Here is a 24104-nt window from a genome sequence, read left to right on the forward strand (position 1 = left end):
ACTGAATATTAAAGAGCCAAGGTGAATTTGTTCCTGTATTAAAACTGGACTTTCCCCGAACCAGCTTCGTAGAAAATTCATTATTTTCAGTATTTGAATACTGTCAGGGAGTACAGAACATATTGCATTGCTGTTGTTTCCGTCTACCAAAGAAGATGGCTAGTGGTAACTTGCCTGACTTTCATTTCAGAAGTGAATTCCTGCTAGTATCAGTCTTATAATAAGCCACAATTATTCCCATACCTCTGGTATCATCATGCACAGTCATCAAACACGTTTTATGCTAAATATCATCAGTGGTTGAATGAGTATCATGAAGTAACAAATGAATTACTTCGTGAACTCAAAGTATGGCTTCAGAAGAATATTGTACCAGACTTGCTTGAGCTTGTTACACCTGCTCTGGGGGCTAATATGGAGTTGTTGAATGAAAGCTGCTATAAAAAGAGTTGGGTTTCTAATTTGAATGTGAGATATTTGGCATTTCTTTTATTGTATTATGAAAGCAAAATGTTAAAAAGTTTTCTGCAGCTGTAAGCACCAGTTTTGCATTTTGCTGGCAATTTATTTCACTTTGATAACTGAATTTATTTTCTGACCTTAATATTTCAACTTATCTGCCCTCTCTTACTTTTTAATGGTTGGGCAGTTTATGTCACTACTGCATTAGCTTATGTATTTCCTCCATCATTCTGTATTTTTTTTGCCATGAGCTGCTGCTCTTCTTGGGCTATAAACAGTGTCATAATTTAAGTATTCATCTGTCCAGTGTCCTAAGAGGTAATTACATTGAAGGATATGTAGGATATGGATGACTTTGGAAATATCTAGTAATTTGGGATGCTCACTTGTAGATGAGAATTGCTTATCTAAGATATATGGGGCAGATATTCATCAGAGATGATACACTGATTTCATGCTAGGAAAGGTTAAGTCATTGCTTGGAATAAGATAAAAGTGTTTGGTCTGAAATGATTTTAATAATAGCACTAGCAGGAATCTTTACAGACACTGAACATAAATGGTACAATTCGTCGCAAATATTAGTCAGGAATACTGAGTTTCTTGACTGGCAACATTTCAGAAACTTAACCTGTCTCCATCCACAGGCGAAAGGGTGAGGTGTCACATACCCAGGTCCAGAATGGAATATGAGACATGGACAATCCAGAAACCCAGTAATCCCACATGTAACATATTGTCACATGATTGAGTTACTGTAGATGGGGTGTGGATTGGTAATTGGATTTATTGAACTCTTACAGAATGTAACTACAAGTAACTATAGCGTTAATGCAAAATTGACATTCCTTGCAATTCATTACAGCATGTATGAAGGCTTCTTACTCTGCTGTACCTTCACCTATTGTTGCCTGGTAACGGTTTCCAATGCCGTAGCTTCCTCAGCTTTCGTGTTCACATTATTATGGCTGGCAGCTGTCTCACAACTCACTCATTGTTCCAACTTACTGACTCCCAGGCTGGTGGTCACCTCACACAAATCTCCTACTCTCACTGTTGCCTCAAGACTCATAATTGCAGCTGCTGCTCCTTATATAGCCTTGGCACAGACCACACAGAAAACATCTCTCTAAAGAGTTCTTCTGTTGCGTCACATGGCTGTCGCATGGACTGCATAGAGAACACCGCTTCCTAGTTACTCTATTGTTGCGTGTTATGGATCTGTTATGGCAACGGCTGTTGTGTAGCTGCTTATTTTGCAGTCGTTGCCTGGCAACAGGTCTACATGCCACAATATCATCAGCACTACCCTTTAAAATTGACAAATATTGGTAATTTATAAATCAGTTTTGCAGGGAGAAATAACTAGAACTATGGATTTGATGATGATGATGATTATTATGATGGCAATAGTAATGTATATACTATAGTATCAGTATAAACTGCCAACTCAGGCTATGAAATTTTGATTTGTGATTGGTTGACTGTTTTCTAAGCTTCCTTGCAATTGTTCAGCAAGATTGCAGGGTTTTCAGAGTAATCCCACAGTCATCCAAAACTGAGTTTTTGATATTTGAGACAAACTGACAAAAATAACAGACTCACACTCCAGTCAGATACAGGAAAGTAAGTAGGAATCCCATCCCTCCCTTGTGTAACGCATGAGCACCCCTGAATGTCACATGGGTTTTCCCAGTTCCTGCTTCCCTTCAAGCAGAACTAATAAATGTCGTAATCTCCACTTGCAACGTGCTAGAACTGTTGAAGTCTGCAGAGTGAGGGTGCAGAATGAATGTAGTAAGAAATGTGGATGCCTCATTGTCTTAGCTAGATAATTTTGAATTTCAAAGAAATCTGCATTCCTCTAATGTGAAGGGTATTGATCTGGGTTGGAGGCAAATGAATGCTGTTGACATGTACCTTGCTCTTCATACAGTAATGCAAGTGGGTCACTGTTTTTAGTCTTCATTGGCCCTCCAATTAATAGAGTGAAGTAAGCTCACAAGAACTTTTGTGCCTTTGGAAAACATGTGTCATCATAATCATCTTCTCATCCTCCTCCTATTCCTGTTCCTGTTGCTCCCACTTGGAGCATAGGGCATCTGTGAAACTCTCATTTCACTTCAGTTTCTTAATCTTAGACAGTTGGTAAGACTCCTTGGATGGGGGGATTAGCCTGTCACAAGGCCACTACCTAACACAAACATAGAATAAATGCAAACAGACATCCATACCTTGAGTGGGATTCATACCCACAATCCCAGTGTTCGAGTGACGACATTTTATGCCTTAAACTGCATGACCACTGTGATCAGCGGAAAGCACGAATAGTAATGTAAAGTTTATTAACACAAACTGCATTTGTGGGCATGTGTCTCAAGGTCAATATTGATATGACAACAACATACAAATTGTTGTTCAGTCCATTTAATGTAAGGTAATATAAAGTTGTCCCTGTGAAAAAAAAGGGGGAGGGGAATAGAGGTATAGTTCCACCGTTCTAGACCTTGTCACTAGGTGGATATGATTGGTCGGCTTTGTGCTCCTGCCGCTTTACCCCTGGGGAAAGAGCCCATAGAACACATTGTGTAGGAGGCTGCATGGGCCCCAGAGCTGGCCCTGCCAGGAATTGGACTTTTGTCTAACAAGCACATAGCCCATTGCCATACCAGCTGAGCTATCCCAGCTCATCCTTTTAATGTTACACAAGAGATATGTCACTTAAAAACTTGGGGCATCCGATTTTGTGTCCCTGTGTCTGCATGGCTAGACCTGATATACGTATATATCAGGAGGTCTCAGGATCAGTACGGTCAGATCTCTTTGAAGGCCCCTAACATGATTTGGGGCACACGGTGGTCTGAGTGCTTGTGGTGGCTGAAAGCTATTCCAATTTAATATCAATATCATTGGTCCTCTGTCTCACATCCACTGGGGACCTGGATGTCTTGCTTCATGAGTGTCAGGATGGGCATATCATTTTATCTGATCACTTGCCTCCATCTAGTTTCAAATCATTTCTAGTTCATCAATCAGTAATTGTTCTACCATTTGAAGCCTCACATAGAATTGCTCCCTGCTTACCACCTGCTTCACACTGGTTTCTTGCTTGGCTTATTCTTCAACCCTGAAGATGGAGGTGACATATTCTTCTGAAACGTCAGTTGACTTTCAGTGGACTGAATGGCATCATATCCCAGAAGATAGAACGGTATGAGTATTATATTGATTTTACTGGTTCGGTAGGTATAATATTCATGATATGAATAGTAGCCTTATCTGTTTAGTTAAAGCAGTACTTATTGGTTTTGTAGGTGGTTCTTCATACTCCTATGTCATTTTTATTCAAGCCACACAAGTCATGTGCCATTGGTTCTTCATACTCCTATGTCATTTTTCTTCAAGCCACACAAGTCATGTGCCATGTCTTGCTCTTGTAATGTGTTGTGGAAGCTCCTTGATCTAGGCACCCATAAGTGTTGGGATAACCAAGTGTACTTAGCTACCATATGTAGTATGCACATTCTTTTGTCACTATTATTTTTAGCTTACTTCCCTTATTAAATAAATAAAAGGAGGCTTATGAGATCAGCTTGCTGTCTGTGTGCCCTCTGCATCAAATTCTGAATGCAATATAACATGATGCCTGAAAATTGGCATAGTGGAGCCAAGAAAGATGGCTGTTGCTAAGCACTGGCTTGGTAAGCATATTCCCACAGAAACTACTACACGAAAAGAATAGAGTTTTTGGACATGTTGTTTTCTATGTGGTCCATATCGTATCAAAGGAAAATAGGTGATTAGTTCTTCCGAGAACTTCTTCTTTAATTATTCTTATGGGCGGTGGTGTACCTTTGCCTGCCACTATGTAATAAATTAATCATATGTGTAGCTGCACATAATATGTTGCTCATCTTTCAATTAAGGCTGCATGTGTCTATTTTTGTTGCCTCTTTGTTTTATATTTCAGTAATCTTTTCTGCACATAGTTTTACATTCTAGGAGAAAAGGGAGTTTTACATAACTGCACCCCTCTATGTATAACATCTAAAATGAAATACGAGATAGAATTTTAGGCACATGATAGTCACCTCAGGTAGCCATCACCATTCACTAAAAATGATTTTGTACTTTAATATTTAGAAACTAGTAATTTTTTATTTTATAATATGTTTTTACAGTAAGAATAGTTATTGTTATTAGTATGTACTATATAGTGGCAGTACTGATATTTGACTTACATATATTATTTGTTTCCAGATGATTACTGGCTTGGAAGGTTGTTATCACCAGGAAAAGGAAGTGATGTACAAGTAGCTGCATTTACTTGCAATATATGTGGCACCAGTTACAAACAGCGCTCTTCACTGAAACAGCACATGGATGTGCACACAAACAATACTAAATGCCCCATATGTAACTTGACACTCAGCAGAAAGGTTGATGTACGCCGACACACAAAAATTGTTCATAAGATGGTATAAGATGTTTCTGTTTCTGTACAGTTGGTCAGATGGTTAACAAAATGGAAAATGTGATTGCTTTAAGACATAAAATCTGTATGTTTTGAATTCCTGTAATCATTAATCTGTGTATGGCCATTCCATACTATCTGCCATGCCTTCCAGTTTTAACTTTCAGATTTATATCTTCCCAATGTAGTACCTTTTATCCCCCAACTGTGTTGTATATCTTTACTCTATAGACAGATATTTGGTATATACCCAGTACAGTAACTTAAAGTAGAGCATAATGGTTCATATATTTTGTGCCTGATAGCATGTAGCTAAGTCCATAGATTTCTTCTTCGAATGCTAATACTAATGGTGAATATTTTACATATTTTGATATCTGTATCCTTTTAAGAAAGAAGAGAGGTGTATGATTCTAAATTGCATTCATATGTTGTTAATTTCATAATGAATCTCATTTTCAGAGTATTTATAATTAATGGCGATTTTATGACCTTGTCTGGGATTTATTCGTGGACATGACCTAATACTTAAATGTCCCTTTCTTAACCAGTATCATCTTTGACTGCAGAGGTTGCTCATAATGAACTAACATTTCTGCACACTTAAGCAGCTGAGTTAGTCCAGTTAATTCAAGCCCCTCATATTCTCTTGTACTCTCCTAATTTCATAGTTATTAGTGCTTATATCACCGTTTATATCCATGACTACATTTTGATCACCATTCCATAGGTCTGTGTTAACCAGTTTTTTCAAGGAGCTTTGTATACAAAATTCACATTAATTAACTCATTGAGTAGCATGCTTCATGATATAGCAGCCATATTTAAAGATCTGTGAGGTTGAATGTATTTCACAAAGGCCATTATGCCAGAGTTATAGGATTTATGTAGCCTTTCACTATGTACAAGTTTGTATTTTATTCAGAGTGTCTTCAGAATGCATTTAATGGAAGACAGGTAGCATGATGGACCAGTAACATGGTTCACTATGCTTCAGCTATTCCTCATTGCTCATTGTGTCATAATGTAGTATTACTGTTGCAGTTAAGGGTGACATCATGTGTACTAAGCAAAGAGTACTTCCCTGGTCTCTAAGCCAATACTGAGCAAACATACTATTATCTGCTGCCGATATTGTGCACTCTATGGATATTCCAAATAGGGTATTATGACACTGTGGGTTAATATAGGATTAGAAGTGTCATAAAAGTATTATAATCTGTATAACTAAACAGTTGGAGCACATTTATATATACTTGTGTATTTTCACACTTTCAAACCAGCAAGTACTTTATCTTTTCATGTCTGTTAAGTTGCAGTCTTCTCGTGTCTGTTAAGTTTAATCTGACAGAACAGCTGTTGGTGCTGTGTTATGGCAGAAGTAAACTAGAGTATGTTTTTTCTGACAGAGGAATTCTGAGTTTAATGAGGGCACCTGTGAATGTTGACATAACTACATAGGTTCCAGAGGGTCAAACGGAAAATGAGGAAAGTGCTGAATGTACATTCTATCCTGTCTTATCAGCGTACATCACCAACCAACTGGGAAGGCTTGAAAGTTTGGTGTTGGCATTCCCTGGCCAGACAGAATATACTTGTCAACATTATTTTGTGCACCATTCTACCTCCTGATTGTAATGGTATATGATAGATGGTATATACATAATATTGATCATAGAATTAGTGTAAATACTATACAGCACCCTGAATCTTGCCTGGACTATCACATAGCAGAGAAAATTGAAGCCCAAATATGCGAAGGTATTTGTGGAAAAAATGCGCAAAAAATTGTTTATTGCTTTGGTTTAACATTTTAGCATTTAATAGATATCCCAAGATATCTTCAAACCAGCATTTTTATATAAAAAAAATCTAAGATACTTATTAGAGGAGTCAGAACCAATGTTTATTTAATTAAGCTGTGGATATTAATGTGTATGCATCAGCAACAAGAACCAGCTATTGAAGAGGACACATTTTCTAATCACATATCCAAGTAATTTAATTTTTATGTCTGAAATATTGCTTGTGTCTGTTTTGTTTTGAGTTGAAGTCTTTGAGTACCAAGAAAGCTGCTGAATATGTATGTTGCAGAGGTGATTTTGTATTTTATTAAATAATACTGTGTTTAACTGGTGTTCAGTTGATGGTTTGAATGATGTGGTATAACATATTAGGATGCACTAAGGTACAGATATGTTGAAGTTATGAATAACTGTATACTGGAAGAAAATGGAAGTCTGAGAGTTTTTGATAATTTTGAAAGTACCTGATGCTAACACACAGGTGAGAAAGAAGAACAAGGATTACATCTAAAATGATCATCCTCTGTCACAAACTACTGATGTCAGTGTTACATGTTACAAATTATTTCTTTTGAAAAGTATTCTGTAATTGTAAATTTTTATGTTGTCTTTACTTAAATCTGGCTGTGAGGCAAAATATTCTGTTCCAAATCCTAGTGTTCATGATAGAACAGAATCTTCTGAACACACATGGATCAGATACAAGCATTTCCATAAAATGAAGGATTATCTGCATCTTCATATGATGACACCTGTTGCATCTGGTCCCTGCCACTGCTGTCAAACTGTGTGTCATATTCAACCAATTTTAGGTTTTTTGTGTATGTGTATCTTCTTCTTTTTGATGAGTTTGTATACTGTGCACTCAGAGTCAGCACACTTTAGAAACATGTCAATTAATTTGTGTTTTTTTCGATTGTTAGTATAGTTCTGTTTTTTCACATTCCACGCGATTAAATGTGACATCTGCAATATCTTACGTAAAATAGAATTAAGAAATGGACGTTGAGAGAGGTCAGTGGTTATCAGGGTTATAGTGTGCCAGGAGGGCTGGCATCTGGGATCATACATGTGGGAGATACTTAGTTGAAATATCAGTTAGGACACTGGCTATTCTGGCTTAGGTTTTCTGTGGTTTCCCTCAGTCTATCCAAGTAGTTGCTGGGATAGTTGTTTGATTAGGCCATACTCATTCCTTCCAAATCTGTTCCTCTTCATTTTTTGTCAGTCCTACCATTCAATATTATATAGCATAGCTGCTGACAGCACTATAAAATAGATCACAAAAAAGGAATAAGACTGTGCTTCTCACTCAACTCTTCAGGAGTATGCCTCTTCATGTTCCTCTGCTGTAATTTCTGTTGTGGGTCACAGCTTGTAAAGAAGCTTTAGTGGTGGATTGATTGTTATTCCGTTTTATAGATTTGTGTTCCCTGTTTTGTTCTGTTGTTGATATCATCCATAGATGCTGAGCAGAATTAATAGTATCAGTTATTGATTATTATCACAGTTACAAGAACATTGTAGCACAGCATGGTTTCTTGGGGGAGAAAGAATGATATGGTCTTATCTTCCAAATTCCCATCTTCCCCACAGCAGCAGGGAATGCAAGTTTAAGTTATGATGCAACATAGATCAGACTCAAAAAGAACAGAAAGGGTTTAAGAGAGATTGAAGTTTTAGTTACAGGTATATGTTTGTATATGGCATTCTGTTTCTTGCACCTTCAGTAAATGAAAGTTAAAAAAATAAGTATACTGAAATAATCTATATGTCTATAATTAGGATAATGTTATAGATGACTGAATAAAATGTAACATGAATATATGATATACATTTTTGCTTTGCTTACTCCTTGTCTTTGTTGTGTTGTACAAACCTTGGACTCCTTTATGGCAGATGTCCATTCTTCTTTATTATATGCCTTTTGCCTCCATCTCATATCTAGCAGGTAACCAGTATTGTTATTATTATGGAGGGGGTGGGTTTCCCCATGCACTGCGACCATTTGTTGATCTATTGTGCGTCCCCCTTTAATTATTCTACTAGTCGCCATGCCTGTCCAGTACTTGTGCTCGCTATCAGCCCTGTTCTGCCAGTGAGGTCGGAGGAATTGGAAACTACTTGGGCAGGAAACTTTTTGCCTAATTTTGCTCAGAGGTCTCCTAGAGACATGAAGATCTTATACGTGCTGTAAATCTACGACACGGGACACACGGCTTAAAGTCCCTCCCGGAGGGCTTGTTCCCTGAATTTTTCTGCCCTTAAAAATTCCACGACCTCCTCCGGGTTTGAACCCGTGTACCTTGAGTCATGAGGTGGGAACGTTACCCCTAGACTACAGAGGCTGCTTTACCAGGTAACTATGCTTATGTTTCTTTATATGTACATTGTTTTCTAAGGTAAGGTTTTTAGTCTCATGCTCAACCCCCATCATGGAGAANTAATCATTTTACAGTGTTGTGTGGGAAGGCACAGTGTCATAATATGTGCACATGTTTGGTCAAAGATTTGGCCTTTTCTTTTTCCTGTGAATTATGCAGTGCCCCAAATCTTGGCTGACTGTTTGCTTTGGAGAAATAAGTGCACAGTGGGTAATTTTTTGGTATGAAAAAGCAGGTCATCATGATTCTTCCTTTGAGTTTGACTTTTATACTTCTTGGTGTCAGATGCTAGACTTCTTCATTTAAGACTCATGCCTTTTGTGTCACACTGGAAGCCAAAATTCTCATCACAAGTTACTGCTTTTTGTAAAGGGTGAGATCTTTAAAAAATCTCACTGAAAAGTGTAAGCAAATGTTATTCCTCATTCTTTGGTTCCCATGCAGAATTTTCAGCATCATTTTGGGACTGACTTTTACATATTTATGTCTAGTGTGCTCTATGGACTTGAGTTTTTGACAAGATGATAGTCATCCAGCTAGTCAGTAAGTGTGTCCCACCATTTTATTGTTCCTGAAGGTTCATTACTATGTTCACAAGAGTACGCATTTTGTTGAGGTATTTAGAATATGTCTCGCTGTTTCTTACTTCATGTTCATTTCCTCTGTTTTCTTCCAGACCATCTGAATTCTATGAATGTTTTAAAATTTAAAAATGTATGTGAACTGAAATTATTATTCTCACATTTTGTGTACCACATATTGAACATATTTAAAGTTCAGTGAAAAGTTTGTTGCCTTTCTTAAAAAACTGTGTGTTTCATGTTTAATATGCTTCAGAAACTACAGATTGTTAATGTAGATTACAGGATTTTAATATGTCTACTTCAAATGTTGTCTTGTATTAAACACCATGTGTTTGTAGCTATACCATGTATGATGCTGTAAAATATGTTTCATTGCTGTTAAGTGAATTGTGAATGATGTCTCATGTAGTGCTGTTTAGGATGGCAGAATCTAGGATATTACAGTGGGCTGTTCATGTTTGTCATATTGGGGCATGCACGAGATACATAGAGACTTGAGAAAACCCGTTTAAATTCGGCCACTTAGAAGGCTCAGAAGAAGATGGAAAGATAATTTTAAGTTGGAACCCATAGAAAATAGATTGTGAAAGTTTGAGGTGGATGGGACTGGCTCAGGATAATGTCCAATGGGTGGACTTTGGTATTAGTTACAAGGTGGTTGAAATATGACCAGTACTAATTTTTTTTTAAAGCCATAATTGCCAAACACTTACTTGCACATGTCAGTCTTCAACGTACTCCCCTCCGGAGTCAACACATTTTTTCCAACGTTCTGGAAGCATCCTGATGCCTTTTTCAATTGTGGTTGGTGGCGTATCCACACCCGAACAGTCTGGATGACTGCATCATCCACAAACCGCATGCCTTGCAAGTCTGATTTGAGCCTTCCAAACAAGTAGAAATCACTTGGGGCCAAATTGGGACTGTACGTCAGATATGTCAGAAGGTTCCATTTCAATTTCTGGAGGGTTTCCATTGTTGTTTTGGCCATATGGGGGCATGCATTGTCTTGAAGGAAGGCTACCCACTTTCCACCTGTCTTCTGTTTGGATTGGAACTTTTCCTTCATGTCTGTTGCCAGGAGGTCTGAGTAATAAGATGCATTGACTGTTCTGGCATCTGTCAGAAAGTCTACATGGATAACCTCCTGCCAGTCCCAGAAGAACATTACCATCACTTTTCCTGCTGAACGGCTCCTCCGCGCTCTCTTGGGTTTGGGAGAACTGGTATGCCACCACTCACGTGATGACTGCTGGGACTCGGGAATGAAGTAGTGCACACACATTTTATCAGTGGTCACTATAGACTTCACAAATCATCACCTTCGTCTTCAAACTGCTGTAGGAGACGACTGGCAGCTTTCATGCTCACCATTTTGTTCACGTCCATCAAAGTGTGTGGTGCCCACCGTGCATTCACCTTGCGATAGTGCAGGTGGTATTTCACGATGTCTTCTACACTACCAACACTGATGGACAACATTGCTCCAAGTTCCTTGATAGTGATGCTCCTATTCTCATGAATAAGCACGTCTGCACGATCAGTGTTTGGCTTGGTGAAGGATGTTCACAGCCAACGATCATGTGGTTCATTCTCCACGCTCTCTCTGTGCTCTCTGCCCTCTCTGAAGCACTTACACCAATCAAACACACGGGCCTGTGAGAGACACTCCTCCCCATACTGTTGTTGGAGTCTGTGGTGAATTTCAGCAGACAGGACGTTTTCTCCAACAAGGAATTTGATCACAGTGTGTTGTTCCACACTCCGCGGTACCTTCTGTTTGCCCATCACTCTAGCAACTCCCAGACTGGACTGAACAGGCTCTAACGCGAACAGGAAGGCAGGTGGAGGTTGTGGCTTCACTCTCTCAAGGTCGCACAGCTGCTGTGCAGTGCGGCTTGTTTACACACAAATCAGTCCTGGTCATATTTGAACCACCTTTGGGTTCTGTGAAATTTAACTGTGACTAATGTTTAGGAAAATGAAAATGTGATGACATTAATAATGTAATAGGGAATTTTGGAGAATAAGTATGGATGTTCAGAATAAAGGCCTTTGACAAGCTTTTGTGATGAAAACTATGATCCTCTGGGTTCTATGAGTAGAAGGTGGAAGTACTCTGAATTCAGGGGATGTGTAGTGAGTAACCACCCTCTAGACATTCACATCCCATGTTCCTGAGTTTCATAAAATATATTGTTTTCAAGATGATTGAATGTGATAGGTAATTAACTAGAGAGAAAATCTCCATACATGATTTTTGAAAGTGGGGTATTTAGCATCCATGTATCTCATCTCTCTAAATGTGTAACTTTCATCATGGTCAATTGTTTTATTTGTGTGATATCAAGCAAGTAGAAATGTGTACATAAATTAATTTTACAAAATAAGATGAAGTGATGAAGTGCATTCTGAATGCGTGTTGCAACTATCCTGTTAAATTTGATTGTGTCCTGCATTATTGTATCTCAGTCATAAATGAACATTATTAAAGTTGTCCTTTGCTTGTATTTTCTAAAATGTATGTCAGTATCTGTGAAGTACATGGGACCGTGACCACACCTGAAAATCCATTGACTTATACCCATTCAGTCTTATATGTCATATTTTTAATAATGGTCAATAAAGTTTGTTATATTCATGATAATTCAGAATTGATCTCAACCTGGACTAATTGAATGTTTGTAGTTTATATAGTGTTAAATGAACAACTAGATTTGAGGTTGTAACTGTGGTAACTGTGAAGAGCATTTACCTTCTGGGATGTGACGCTGAGTAGTCTGGTAAGGGTTTCACCAATGTGTTGGAGGAATATACTGCCACCAGCTTCAGGGCCAAAAGTAAGCTAAGCAAGCTGTAAGTGTTTTCCGTGGATTCCGCTTTGATCCTGAAGACAGAGGCAGTATGTTCAGTGTTAACAAGCTTTTACCAGACTACACTGTGTCACATCCCATTGTATAGGGTACTCTTTTAATATACTCTTGTTTGGCTCGGGCATTAACACTTCAGGATTGTATCAGTTTTGCCAGGGTGAGCCTGGACACTATGAATGAATGAATGTATAAGGAGTGGGCATTCTTGGCCCTTGCACCGCGACCACAGTTATCTATTGAGCCTGGACGCTAACTATCCTGATTAAGGTTGTTCTGGTTTTCCTCAGTTGCTCCACAAAAGTACTATGCCCTTTCCAGTTCATTGTCCATTGATCATCCTACCCAATAATGTAGGAGCCTGAGCTGCTGCCACTATAAAAGAAAATGCCACTCAGTGATAAGGAATGTGGGTGATTACGTAACATGGTGCTTGAAAATGCTGCTTCCTGTTTGTGATATTCATTTGTATATTCACATTGTAGCTTCTTGTACTTTACTGACTGTGTCAAGTACAGTAGCGATTGGTATGTTTTTATAAATGTATTCGTTATTATGTTAATGTAGCTGCCAGACACTTGACATCGTGGAATTTCTCAACTCTCTGTATATTATTGTACATTTTTCTTTTTCTCTAGAGCCCCAGTGGCTGAAAGAGGAAACACTGTGGCTGGACAAGGAGCTCGTTAGATGGGCGTCTGGAGAGGGCAGCTCTCCACAGGAGTCTTTCCGCAATACTTATCCATGCAAGATATGTGGCAAGGTGTTCAAAACTTGCAGTTCTCTTTCAAAGCACAAGGATGTGCACCGTGGAACAACTCGTTGTCATGTCTGTAACACAGTTCTCAGCAGAGCTTCATACTTGAAGCAGCATATGGCTTCGGTTCATGGGCTGCCTCCACGTTGATAGTGTTAATTTTAATTCACAACTTCATCATAAGCCTTAGTGAGTTCTCTAAAGCTGTGACATGTATTTTGTACTGAATATCTTGAGGATAAAATAGGATTAACTATATGTCTGCAGCTGGTTACAGCTCCATGTCCTGTACACTTGATCCTTGACATACAGATGCTCCGCTTTCAAACATCCATATATACAAACAACATAAGAGCTCATTCCCATGAGAAATAACTAAAAATTGGTCTGACAGAATGTACAGACAATGAAGTGAGCCTCAGCAACTAATATGTGTGCTTCAAGGTACTAGGTACGGTGAGTCTCTCACTCAATGTCAGTGTGAGGCTCGCTGACTAGTCTTGTTGTCTTAAGAATGATTTGTCTTACTAATGGGGCTTTGGAACAAAATCCATTTGTAAATCAAGGATCTGAGGTACTTTTATGGCTGTACCTGCATTCCTGGCTAGTGTGGTCCAACATCTTGGCAAATTTTAATTCCTCAATTTTATACATACATGTATACTAATACTGTAAAATCCCATCCAGTTAGAAATAAATATATATATACATATGATATAATCTTAAAGGATACTTATTGCTTAGATAGCAGGTCATATTTTGTTTTGTAACATGTCTACAATTTTGTCTCTCTTTTTCATTGGTGAATCAGGGAGACATTATGGACACTTCCTAAGGATCTGTGTATTTTCTGTGTTGTTTGCAGATGTGATCTCATGGAGCCATGTTCTACCGACTCCCACACATTCCAGTTGTATTGTCCAGGTGTTAGACAAGACTGGAAGACAGGTGTATGCATGTCCAGTGTGCGGTGGCCAATATAAATTCCGAGCCTCCCTCAATTGTCACATGCAGACTCACAAGATTCAGCCCATATGCCACATATGTCGCACAGTCCTCAACAGGAAGTATGATCTCAAGAGACATCTGAGAAATGTCCACAAGATTGATGATTAATGGTTTCTGAGTTACACCTTCAGTGGAAATTGCTTAAAATTAACTCTTCTGAATTCATTAAGATTGTATTGGTTGTATTCTAATGATTGCTGTTTGATGAAATATGTGGATATAAAATTAATGTATAGAATTCATAAAAATATATTTGAGTGGCATAAAAGAACTTGTGTATTCATTTTCAATGTATGTATTAATGTAATAATAGAGGCTCCACTTTGCGTGGTTACAATCTGGCTGTAATGTGCAGCATCAAGAGAATGCAGATTCCAGGAAGCCCCTTCTAAATAAGCATATCTTCATGAAGATGATGACTAGACTATTCTGTTGGAAGGTTCACCTGATAACAGAATTAATGCTACCTGCAACCAAGTGTACACTGTGTTACCATGATCTCATAAATCATCATGATGGTTTTATTGTTTGGATAATATATCCTATATTCCTTGCTTTTTTGTGTGTGTCTGTGGGATATTCCAATTAGTGTAGCAGCTGGCTGTGGGCCTGATGACTGGGGTTTGTTTACTGGCAGAGGCAAGATATGTTTCTCTTCACCATTTCTAGACTGGCTCTGAGGCACACTGAACCTCCCGTCTGATGGATACCAGTGGAATATGTCTGAGGCATGACACTGACCACTTCTATCAATCTAGTGGTAAGGTTAATGATGTAGTGAGCCATACCTCCACTCCCTCATGCATTTTATGGTGTGGTGCTTAATTAAGCACAGCTGCAACCATACCTTTACCTTTTTTGTCAGATTCCTACTTGGGTATGTTAATCATTAGTACTTAAAGGCTGTAATTGCTGTTCCAAGCTCCACCCATACATATGGTAGCCATGGGCACTGCTGTTCTCTGATAATGCTGAGTCATATGGTGAGATGAATGAAGAACAGTAACGCTGGCAATATTTTCTGTTATGCCTGCAGGTTTGATGTGGCATGCTGAGAGACCACCAACAAGACGTGATAGTAAATGTGCAAGAAGAAGTAAGATCCATAAGTATGTGTGTATGACATGTGGTGCTGCCTTCTACGTTTATGAGAACTTCACTAGCCACATACGCAATCACATTGGGGAGACAGAATGCTACCAGTGTCACATGGTTCTGGGTAGAAAGTCGATTCTCAGACTACATCTATTATTGAAGCATGGAATCTATATGCGATGACCTTGTAGCAAGAAGTGAGATTAATACAAGGAACTAGGAGTCAACTTTTGGAATTGTAGCGGAAGCAGCACAAATGCACTGTTCTGTACAGCCAGATGATCTGAAACCCATGGAAGGGGTTGGAGTGTTGCATTTTGGGCAATCTCATCCATACCTATCTTCATTTAGCACATGACTGTTGCTAAAATGCTGAACTGCCTGATCATGTCCACATTTGATGTTATTTGTGACGTTTTACAGAATTCTTCTTCTCAGTATTACACAATATTGTTATGAACTCTCTAAATTCGTAATATTGCACAGTTTTACTGAAGACCATTTGCTGAAAAAATAATAACAAAACATATTGTCATGTGTACAAGTTCCAACTAAGTCTTCACTTCACAGACTAAGCTCTAACCTTGTCCCTTGCTTATAACATCTTGGTGCAGACCATGTAGAAAACACTGTTCCTCTGTTGAATGAATATCTGTTGTCATGGGAGTATGTTAACCGAGTTGTTCCCTAGCAGCACTTATTTATTCTTTCGTATTAAGAATCTGCTGCCTAGCAACAGACATTCTGTTGTCTGTTTCAGGGCCATTATATAGAAATGAATGTAGTTTCAAGCCTTTCACTAGCAGTGGCTGTTTCTCAAGCTCCACAGTTCTTGCTTTGAGCAAATACACTACAATATTCTGTCATGAGAACCATTCAGTATAAATTGGCCCAGTAATATTAAGGTGATCAGGTGGAGTGGGATAAGATGGGCAGGGCTGTGAGAAGCATATGAGAGATGCAAAATCCATAGAAACTTTTGGTCAGAATATGTCACTGGGAAAAACCAGTTGGACAATCTAAGTATGCATTGGAGAATAACACTGAAATAGATCTTAAAGAAATGGTATGGAAAGATGTAAATTGAATTGATTTGGCTCAGGATAGGGACCAGTGGTGGTTCGCTTTGTGAATGTGGTAATTAATGTTTGGATTCTGTAATGGGCAGGGAATTTCTTGACAAGCTGAGCAACCGTTAACTTCTCAAGAGTGACTCTGCTGCAATGAGTTAATTTGCTAGTTTAAGGAAACATTGCAGATAAAGTGCTGATGTCTGAGTCAGTGCTGATCTTGCTGCAGCTCTTATCATCCAGGCTTATAACAACTGTATCACTTTCTCTCTCATAAAATCATCTTTCTGTGTGTAGTCATTTCAAGGTTTACTCTATTTTGACATCCTCCCACACCCCACAGGCTTGTACTCTTACAGTCCCTGTGCTATGAGAATGAGGGCATGTCATTCTCGGTTGGGGATGTAGATTGTTACATCATCATGAAAAGTCAGTGGATTCTGTTTTCAGCATATTTCTGACATTCAAATGCAGCAAATCGAAAAGTACTTGCACAGGACTTCCTTTCTCTAAGGTTTCATGCAATAAGTATGACACATGCTTGTTTTTAGAGTAGGTGAACTCTACAAATGAAATGGTTTCTTTTGTTAATCCGCAGCTTGCAGAAAATGGGCTTCATATTTCTTCCTGAAACTCTTCTCTTCACTTTGCTTTATATATGTCAACTGGGATTAAAGTCACAATGATATTGAGGTAATCTTGGAAAGATGTAGCCAAGATCATATAGAAAAGAATGAGATCCGAATTGGTTCTCTGGCTTGTATCATCCTCGTATTTCCACTAACATATATCCATCATATATCCAGTAATTCTCATTTTGTCACGATGTCTTTAGAAGAGATTTTATGCATGTTTAACTAGTCCTGCATTTAATTTGTTTTTGTGAAGGTTTTGGAACCCTTTTTGTATTACCAGAGTGAAATTGGTTGTCAAGTTCTCAATTAATTTATCATTTAATTACTTTTTGAACATGCTGGAATTCTTTGTGTGGTGACAGTTGTTTGACATAGTCTTTGCTTTGAATATTAATTTTATACCTGTGATAATGTGTGTGCTGTAACTTCTGTTACCCCATTCAGACTCTGAATGCACATTGTGCATCTAGCTAACCAGGAAGTGGAATTAGAAGATTAAGCATGAGAGGGTAATGGACAGGAAGTGCATAAGGAGAAGAATGAGAAGAGAATGTGTTGTCTTCATATCTGTAATTTTCAGAAAACTAGATTTCTTTGATCTGAAGTTATTGCCTGAACCCTATGCCAACTGTTCTGTAGTCCTATTATCGATGTAGCCATATTTATTCCATGATATTTCATGCTGCATCTGAGACAGTTTGGCCACAATGCAGTCTGATGTTACTTGTATGAGCCATCATTATGGATGTCAGTTTCTTACAGCAAAATTAAGTCTGTGAAATCGCTTTTTATAGCATTGCTTTCCCCCTCCCAAAAAAAGTTAATTGCTTCTCTTGTAGCAGGTAGTAGTTCTTTCAGAATTGGCTCTTAATGCTTCAAGGCATAAGACATTTCATACCTCATTATCTTATCACTGACACTGATTGTTTGTGACATCAGCCTGTACTTTTCTTGGATTCAGAAGTTTTTCTTGCAATGTGTCACACCTCTCTCTTTCTCTCTCCCTTCCCGCACCCTTTCTCTCTAGTTTTTGGTTACAAATTCTCACCTTCCTAGATATTAACTGTAGAGGATGACCATCACGCAAGTACAGTAAATATATTCTATATCAGACTACAGAAGTACCAAGTTCCTTTAAATACTCAGCTATACGTTTTGCTGCTTCCTTTGTTGGTTTATGCAGCAAAAATGTGAAATTCCTCTTTGTTTTCTCCTTATCACAGAAGATGTCACTTCAGGAAAAAAGTTCTTTCCCCAGTTTGAACAGCTTTGTTTGATATGAGTAAGATAATACAAATCATCTGACTGAACAGGTTGGCCTAGATGGCTGGGATGCTGGGTTTCCATCCCTTCCAGTTGATCACTCATCCTCTCATCTGACAGTATATGCCTGACAGCATTGTTGTGTAACAAACTAGAGACTTTGTACATTCTGTGTATCTAACAACAGTGTAACAGCAGAAGAGGGTGGTAGTGTGTGGCTTAGCGGAGGGGAAAAGACGTTTGATCCAAAAGCTGGGGTCAAATGGAATTTCCATGTATTTTCCTGGGTTTTAGATCTGTTGGTCACACTGTAGTTTTGTTATTTTGTACTGTGCTTCAATGGTGGAGGTTTGAGTACTGTATAGAGTTCAGTAGAATACATGAGAAAGTGTGTTCTGCTGGCACAAGACATTCGCAGATGTGAAACATAAGCTGTACCTTGTTTGTCTGTACTGTAAAGATATAATGCTTCTGTTATGTTCTTCCAGAAACCTTATTATGAGCAATCATAATATTGTATTTTGCATCATATTGTGGGTAGAATATTTTATTCAATTTCAGTCTCACAATATAAGTATAATTCTGTGATAACTACACAGTGTCTACAATGATGACATGTTTTGGACACTATTTTTGGCCACCATCAGGTAGTAATTTTACAGTCACTCTCACCTCTCTCTGCTATTCCACCTCCATTGACCAATGTTTACAATTGGGATGGTTGTGTTGTTGTTTTCAATGTAGGTGGTGATGATGGCCAAAACATACAAACTATGTAGTTATCATTATGAGACTGAAACTGAATAAAAAATTTGTTATAAGCCAACTAAGAGATGTTCATTTTTCATGTATACTTTTACTTCTCACTTTGAGAACAACTGATGTAGGATCATTTGGTAAGTATCTTTTCTCTAACCAAATATTTGTGTATCTCTACAGGTTTCCTGATTTGTCAAGCGACAGGCATCCCATCTAGCAAAAGTAATCAGCTTGGAGGAGAGAAATTCTCATCAGAGTGGAGTCCTGACATTTCTAGGTTTGTCTGCAAGGAGTGTGGAATGTCGTATCAACAAAAAAAAAATTTAATGGCCCATAATAAGATTCACCTTGGAGAGACACGTTGCTACGTGTGTAATAAAGTTCTAAGTCGCAAGTCACATGTAGTTAGGCATTTGTTACATATTCATGGTATTCGTATGCCTTCTCGGGCAAGGCACTGTGAATAAGCACTGTTTTGTTAGCATAAGGAAAGTTAAGGAAGGACCAACAGTAACTGCCTATGAATGTCATGGAACTACCTTGTATTGCAGGTGGTCTCTTCTGTATGAAACAGTACTATCTATTGATTGGTGATGGTTGTCAGGCAGCTGAAGCTCTTTTACTCCAAAAATCTTTATAACTCTGGTGCTTTTTAAAACAGTCTTTCTGATAATGTGTTTCAGATTAAGGTGGTCTTTCTGATTGTTATGATATGAAATAATTGTGTATGTACATTAATTATCACACTGAATTTCATTGCTTCCCATTCTGCATTCAGAATGTTCTGTCAGAATTTGGTTGTAAATTACAGTCTGAGATGTGTGATCGCTTATTTACACACCATAGTTTGTAGATGATTAACAAGAAATGAGAAATTTGTGGTCTGCAGAGGTTTCTTTCCATTGTTTCATTTTTAACATTTCCCATTTGCAGTAGCTCCTTTAATTCCTTTTTATCATAAGTCTTATTCATCCACTTTGATCCTTGATACCACTTCTTGCTCAAATACACAAATAACTCCTTTCTCTTAACACATTAGTGACACATTAACACATTTAAATATTTAAATCACCCTGGGGCCACCATTATTAAACCTACTATCCTAACTTGTGCACTGTTCACTTTAAAAATTAATATAAAATATCCTAATTAATTGTATGAACTACAATTTTTTAAGAACACTTACCAATGCTCCTAGAAGTGCTTGAGGATGTGAGTTTTCTGGAAACATTCCCCTTTGTGAAGTGGCATTACACAAAACTTGCAAATGTAGGCATACTCCTTTTTTTGTGAACTGTGCAAACATGGCATTGCCTAGAAGGATGCTTCCCCTTGTAATGTTCATGCTTCACAATTTTCATGAGGGTATGTTTCTGCATATCACCCGAGAGTCGCCCTGGGGGGTCCACATGATGCCTGCGTGGGGTGGTAGTTGATGGGCCTAGTCGCATTAAGTCTGTCTGACTCTAGTTCTGCCACCACCATCCCGTCTGTAGCCCAGGCCTTTGCCACATTCATCAAAAATGCTTTGTATTTCAATTTTGAATCAGAGTTTAGATTTTTGTGATTTTTTTAGATTTTTTACAGTCCCCGCAATGTTATTACCCCCATTATCATCAGAGATACTGTCACTTTTACTGTCTGTGGCCACAATTTTTTGTTCTCCCCTGTCACTGCTGCTCTCTGAATTACCATGACTACGCATCTCACAAGGCAGGCCAGCTAGCTCATCGGAGTAGAATTTGTCCTTGTCCATTCATTGATTTGTTCTAATGTTTTAGAAGTATTTACAGCATATCCTGGGCACTTCCTTTATGTCATGCAGTATCCAGAAATGTGTTAACCTACATGGAAAGATCGAAATGTTCTCAGAATTCAGGCATAATTTTTGGTAGGAAGGAAATCATTTGTGCCAGTCATACACACTAGTTTTTTAAGCTTTATCTCCATAAACTGCCTTAAGACCTACAAGATTTTCACTGCTTATTTTACTAGTACTGTTATGGCATGAAGGGGGGAGTGGAGGATTCTCTCCACCTCTTCCGCCATCCATGCCATTGCGCCCTTGGGGAATGGCCAGTTGCAAGGCTAAGCGCTTGGTAATTGTCTCGTTAGCTGCCTCTTAGCTGTGAGTTCACAGTATTGATAACAGGAGATGTACGGGAGATCGGGGAAATAGAGGGTGAGACTGTGGGGTAAGTCATTAACACACACATCCCCATTACTTGGTCTACTTTCGTCTACTAATATATACACTTATATACATCTCACTTTCATGGCCAACAGTGGCCAGTTACGTACACATTGTAATTTAGATAAACACACACTTGGGTTCACCATCCTAACTCTCGTGGTAGTTCCTACATTCCTGCTCAGGGCCTACTCTCTCTCTGCCCTAACCTTGTAAAATAGCACTTTAATAATACCTCACTTTATATCCATGACTGATATGAAAAGTTCGACTTACTTGGTGTAGGAAGCTGATGGTGTCCCCTCTGTCTGGCACGACCATGGCTCTGGCCCTCCTGGCCTCTGACTGGCTACTCACTTAACATTTGTACACTCAGATACATAGATAGATCGATTGAATGATCGGTTGATGATAGATAGACAGGTAGATAGATCGCTCCTCCAGTTGCGTTAGCTACTTTATAACTTTTTCCCTGCTGACTCCTGTCTTTGGGGTAAGCTCCACCCCTTTATAGAGCGAATTCTCCCCCAAAGGTCTGTCACTGGTTGGTCATCTCGGTCGAGAGTGTTGGATCTGCTCAGGCCATCTTGCTGAGTTGGCGCTCTGTACGCCATGGCAGTACTGCTGTCTGTTCCACATGAATCAGCAGTACTATGCAATGTGACAATTTTACACTTACGTTGCTACTTCCTGCATTCCGTTTCAAACATTAACCCTTCGTCTAACTTCTCTAACTGTGAACCCAAAATAACTTAATACATAAAAGTTACAAAACCCTTGCCGAAATTCTACAGCATTACAAGTACCAAGTTTCCCCACTGTTCAGACTGAGACATGAGCGCTGGTAACACACATCCACTCTATGGTCAACTGCAGCACAGTAGTGTGTCTCAGCCTGTTGCAACTTGCTTCACAGATAACACATAGTCCACTCTGCACAGTGCAGTTATCTTGATCCTTCCTCTTATAGGAAACTCGGATTACCTTGTAGGATTTAAGCAAGAAACCAGCCTGCTATGTGCTGGCTTCTTGCATGGCTTACTCTTCAGCCCTGAAGATGGAGGCAGCATGTTCCCTTGAAACATTAACTGGCTTTCAGTCGTCTACATGACATTATATTCCAAGAGATAGTACCCTTCACATTACCTTGCTCAACAGATGTTAGCTGCCTGTTGAAAATACTCTTCTAATACTTATATAAATTTGCCTGTGGTTCTGTATTGGTGTGAATCTTGGTCTCCGACATTAAGGGAGGGTTTCTGGGAACAGGGTGCTGCATAGAATATTTCAACCAAAGAGGGACAAATTGGAAGAAGGTTTGAGAAAACTGCATCATGGTGGTCTTCATAACATGTACTCTTCTCCAAGTATAATTAGAATGATCAAGTCAAGGAGGATGAGATTGGCAGGTGATGTAGCACGAATGTTGGAGAATAGGAATGCATATAGGATATTGGTGGGAAAACCAGGAGGAAAGAGACCACTGGGAAGACCATGATGTAGGTTGGTGGACAATATTAAAATGGATCTTAGAGAGATAGAATGGGATGGTATGGATTGGATTGATCTGGCTGAGGATAGGGAAGGGTGGGGGGCTCTTGTGTACACAGTAATTAACATTTTGGTTCCATAAAATACTGGGAAGCTCATGAGTAACTGCACAGTTGGCGGCTTCTCAAAAAGGGCTCAGCTCCCTGAGTTTAGTTAGTTACTTAATATTTATATAAATGCTTATGGGTAATAATAGTAATAATGTAATAATGAATTAGTTGGGTCTCTTCCTGTAACAGGAAGACAGATTCTCTTATGTGCTATGTGAAATAAGTGAGTTCTAGCAGATACCCAACATAATTTCTAATTTAGTTTTCTCTCCCTGCAGTCATTGTAATTATGTTGAATTATTAAATAAGAATGCGGTTCTACGTTTCTTTCTTTATTCTTTTTTAAATTCATGTCACTTGTGAATTTAAGATGTTATTCTTCTGCTGAAGTGCTCCTTGATCATTTACAGATATTCTGCACAGTCTTTGAAGAGAGTGTACAGAAATCAACTTTGTCAGTTAAGATAAATTGGAGTGATATGCAGAATCCCAAATCGTTTGTCATGTGTCTTAAATGTTATAAGGTTAACATGTTCCTCATTTTAAGATCATCAGTGGGATACAATTGCAATGATCAGGCTCTTCTGCATAATTTTGTGTATGCTATTTCCATAACTATACTACATTTGTACTTGAATAATGTTATTCAAGTATATACAGTACCTGTTCCGGTAGGTTTCTCTGTCATAATATATGAGGGACAGTCAAATGAAAATGGGTCAGAAGCCAAAACATATTAAAGAACATTTCTTACCTCAAAAGTAATTTCCAAAACTGTTAATGCATTTATCCCACTGGGAGATAAGACGGTCAGTCAAAGCCTGTGGGCTGTTTACAGAACCACATCTTTACCCAGCCACACATGTCTTCATCCAATGCAAACCGATATCCACGAATGTCTCTCTTCAGGTCTCCAAAAATGTGAGAATTACATGGGGAGAGATCTGGGCTGTAGGGGGGTGTTGAAGCACTTCCCAACCAAATTTCTGTAGCTTATTCCTCACAGTTGGCAGTGGGGGTGCGCATTATCATGAAGAAGGATAATGCCGTTCGATGGCATTCCAGGGCGTTTTGACTTTATGGCATGTCTCAGTTTCTGCAAAGTGTCTTCATAGCGCTGTGCACTGATTGTGGCACCATGCTCGA

At 38.7% G+C, this 24104-nt stretch overlaps 1 protein-coding gene across 13 annotated transcripts in view; it reads left to right on the forward strand.

The window, feature by feature from the left end:
- LOC111867987 (protein abrupt) overlaps positions 1-24104 on the forward strand; it is a 203956-nt gene that overhangs the window by 165284 nt on the left and 14568 nt on the right. Inside the window, exons 6-7 of one of the 13 annotated variants that reach the window (XR_004513390.1) lie at positions 15381-15453; positions 19347-19443. The exons of 6 other annotated variants lie outside the window; for them this stretch is intronic. Coding sequence is in view for 6 of the 7 variants with exons in the window: in XM_023858261.2 (XP_023714029.1) it covers positions 15381-15440; positions 19347-19633 (347 nt within the window). In the remaining variant the exon portion in view is untranslated. Of the gene's footprint in view, positions 1-4722; positions 5108-13217; positions 13526-14201; positions 14587-15380; positions 15454-19346; positions 19867-24104 lie in introns of those variants that run through there. 6 more of the 13 variants (XM_023858261.2, XM_023858269.2, XM_023858289.2 and 3 more) reach the window with 6 other exon arrangements.

The sequence above is a fragment of the Cryptotermes secundus genome, unplaced genomic scaffold (genome assembly GCF_002891405.2).
Source record: "Cryptotermes secundus unplaced genomic scaffold, Csec_1.0 scaffold508, whole genome shotgun sequence".
Classification (NCBI taxonomy): domain Eukaryota; kingdom Metazoa; phylum Arthropoda; class Insecta; order Blattodea; family Kalotermitidae; genus Cryptotermes; species Cryptotermes secundus.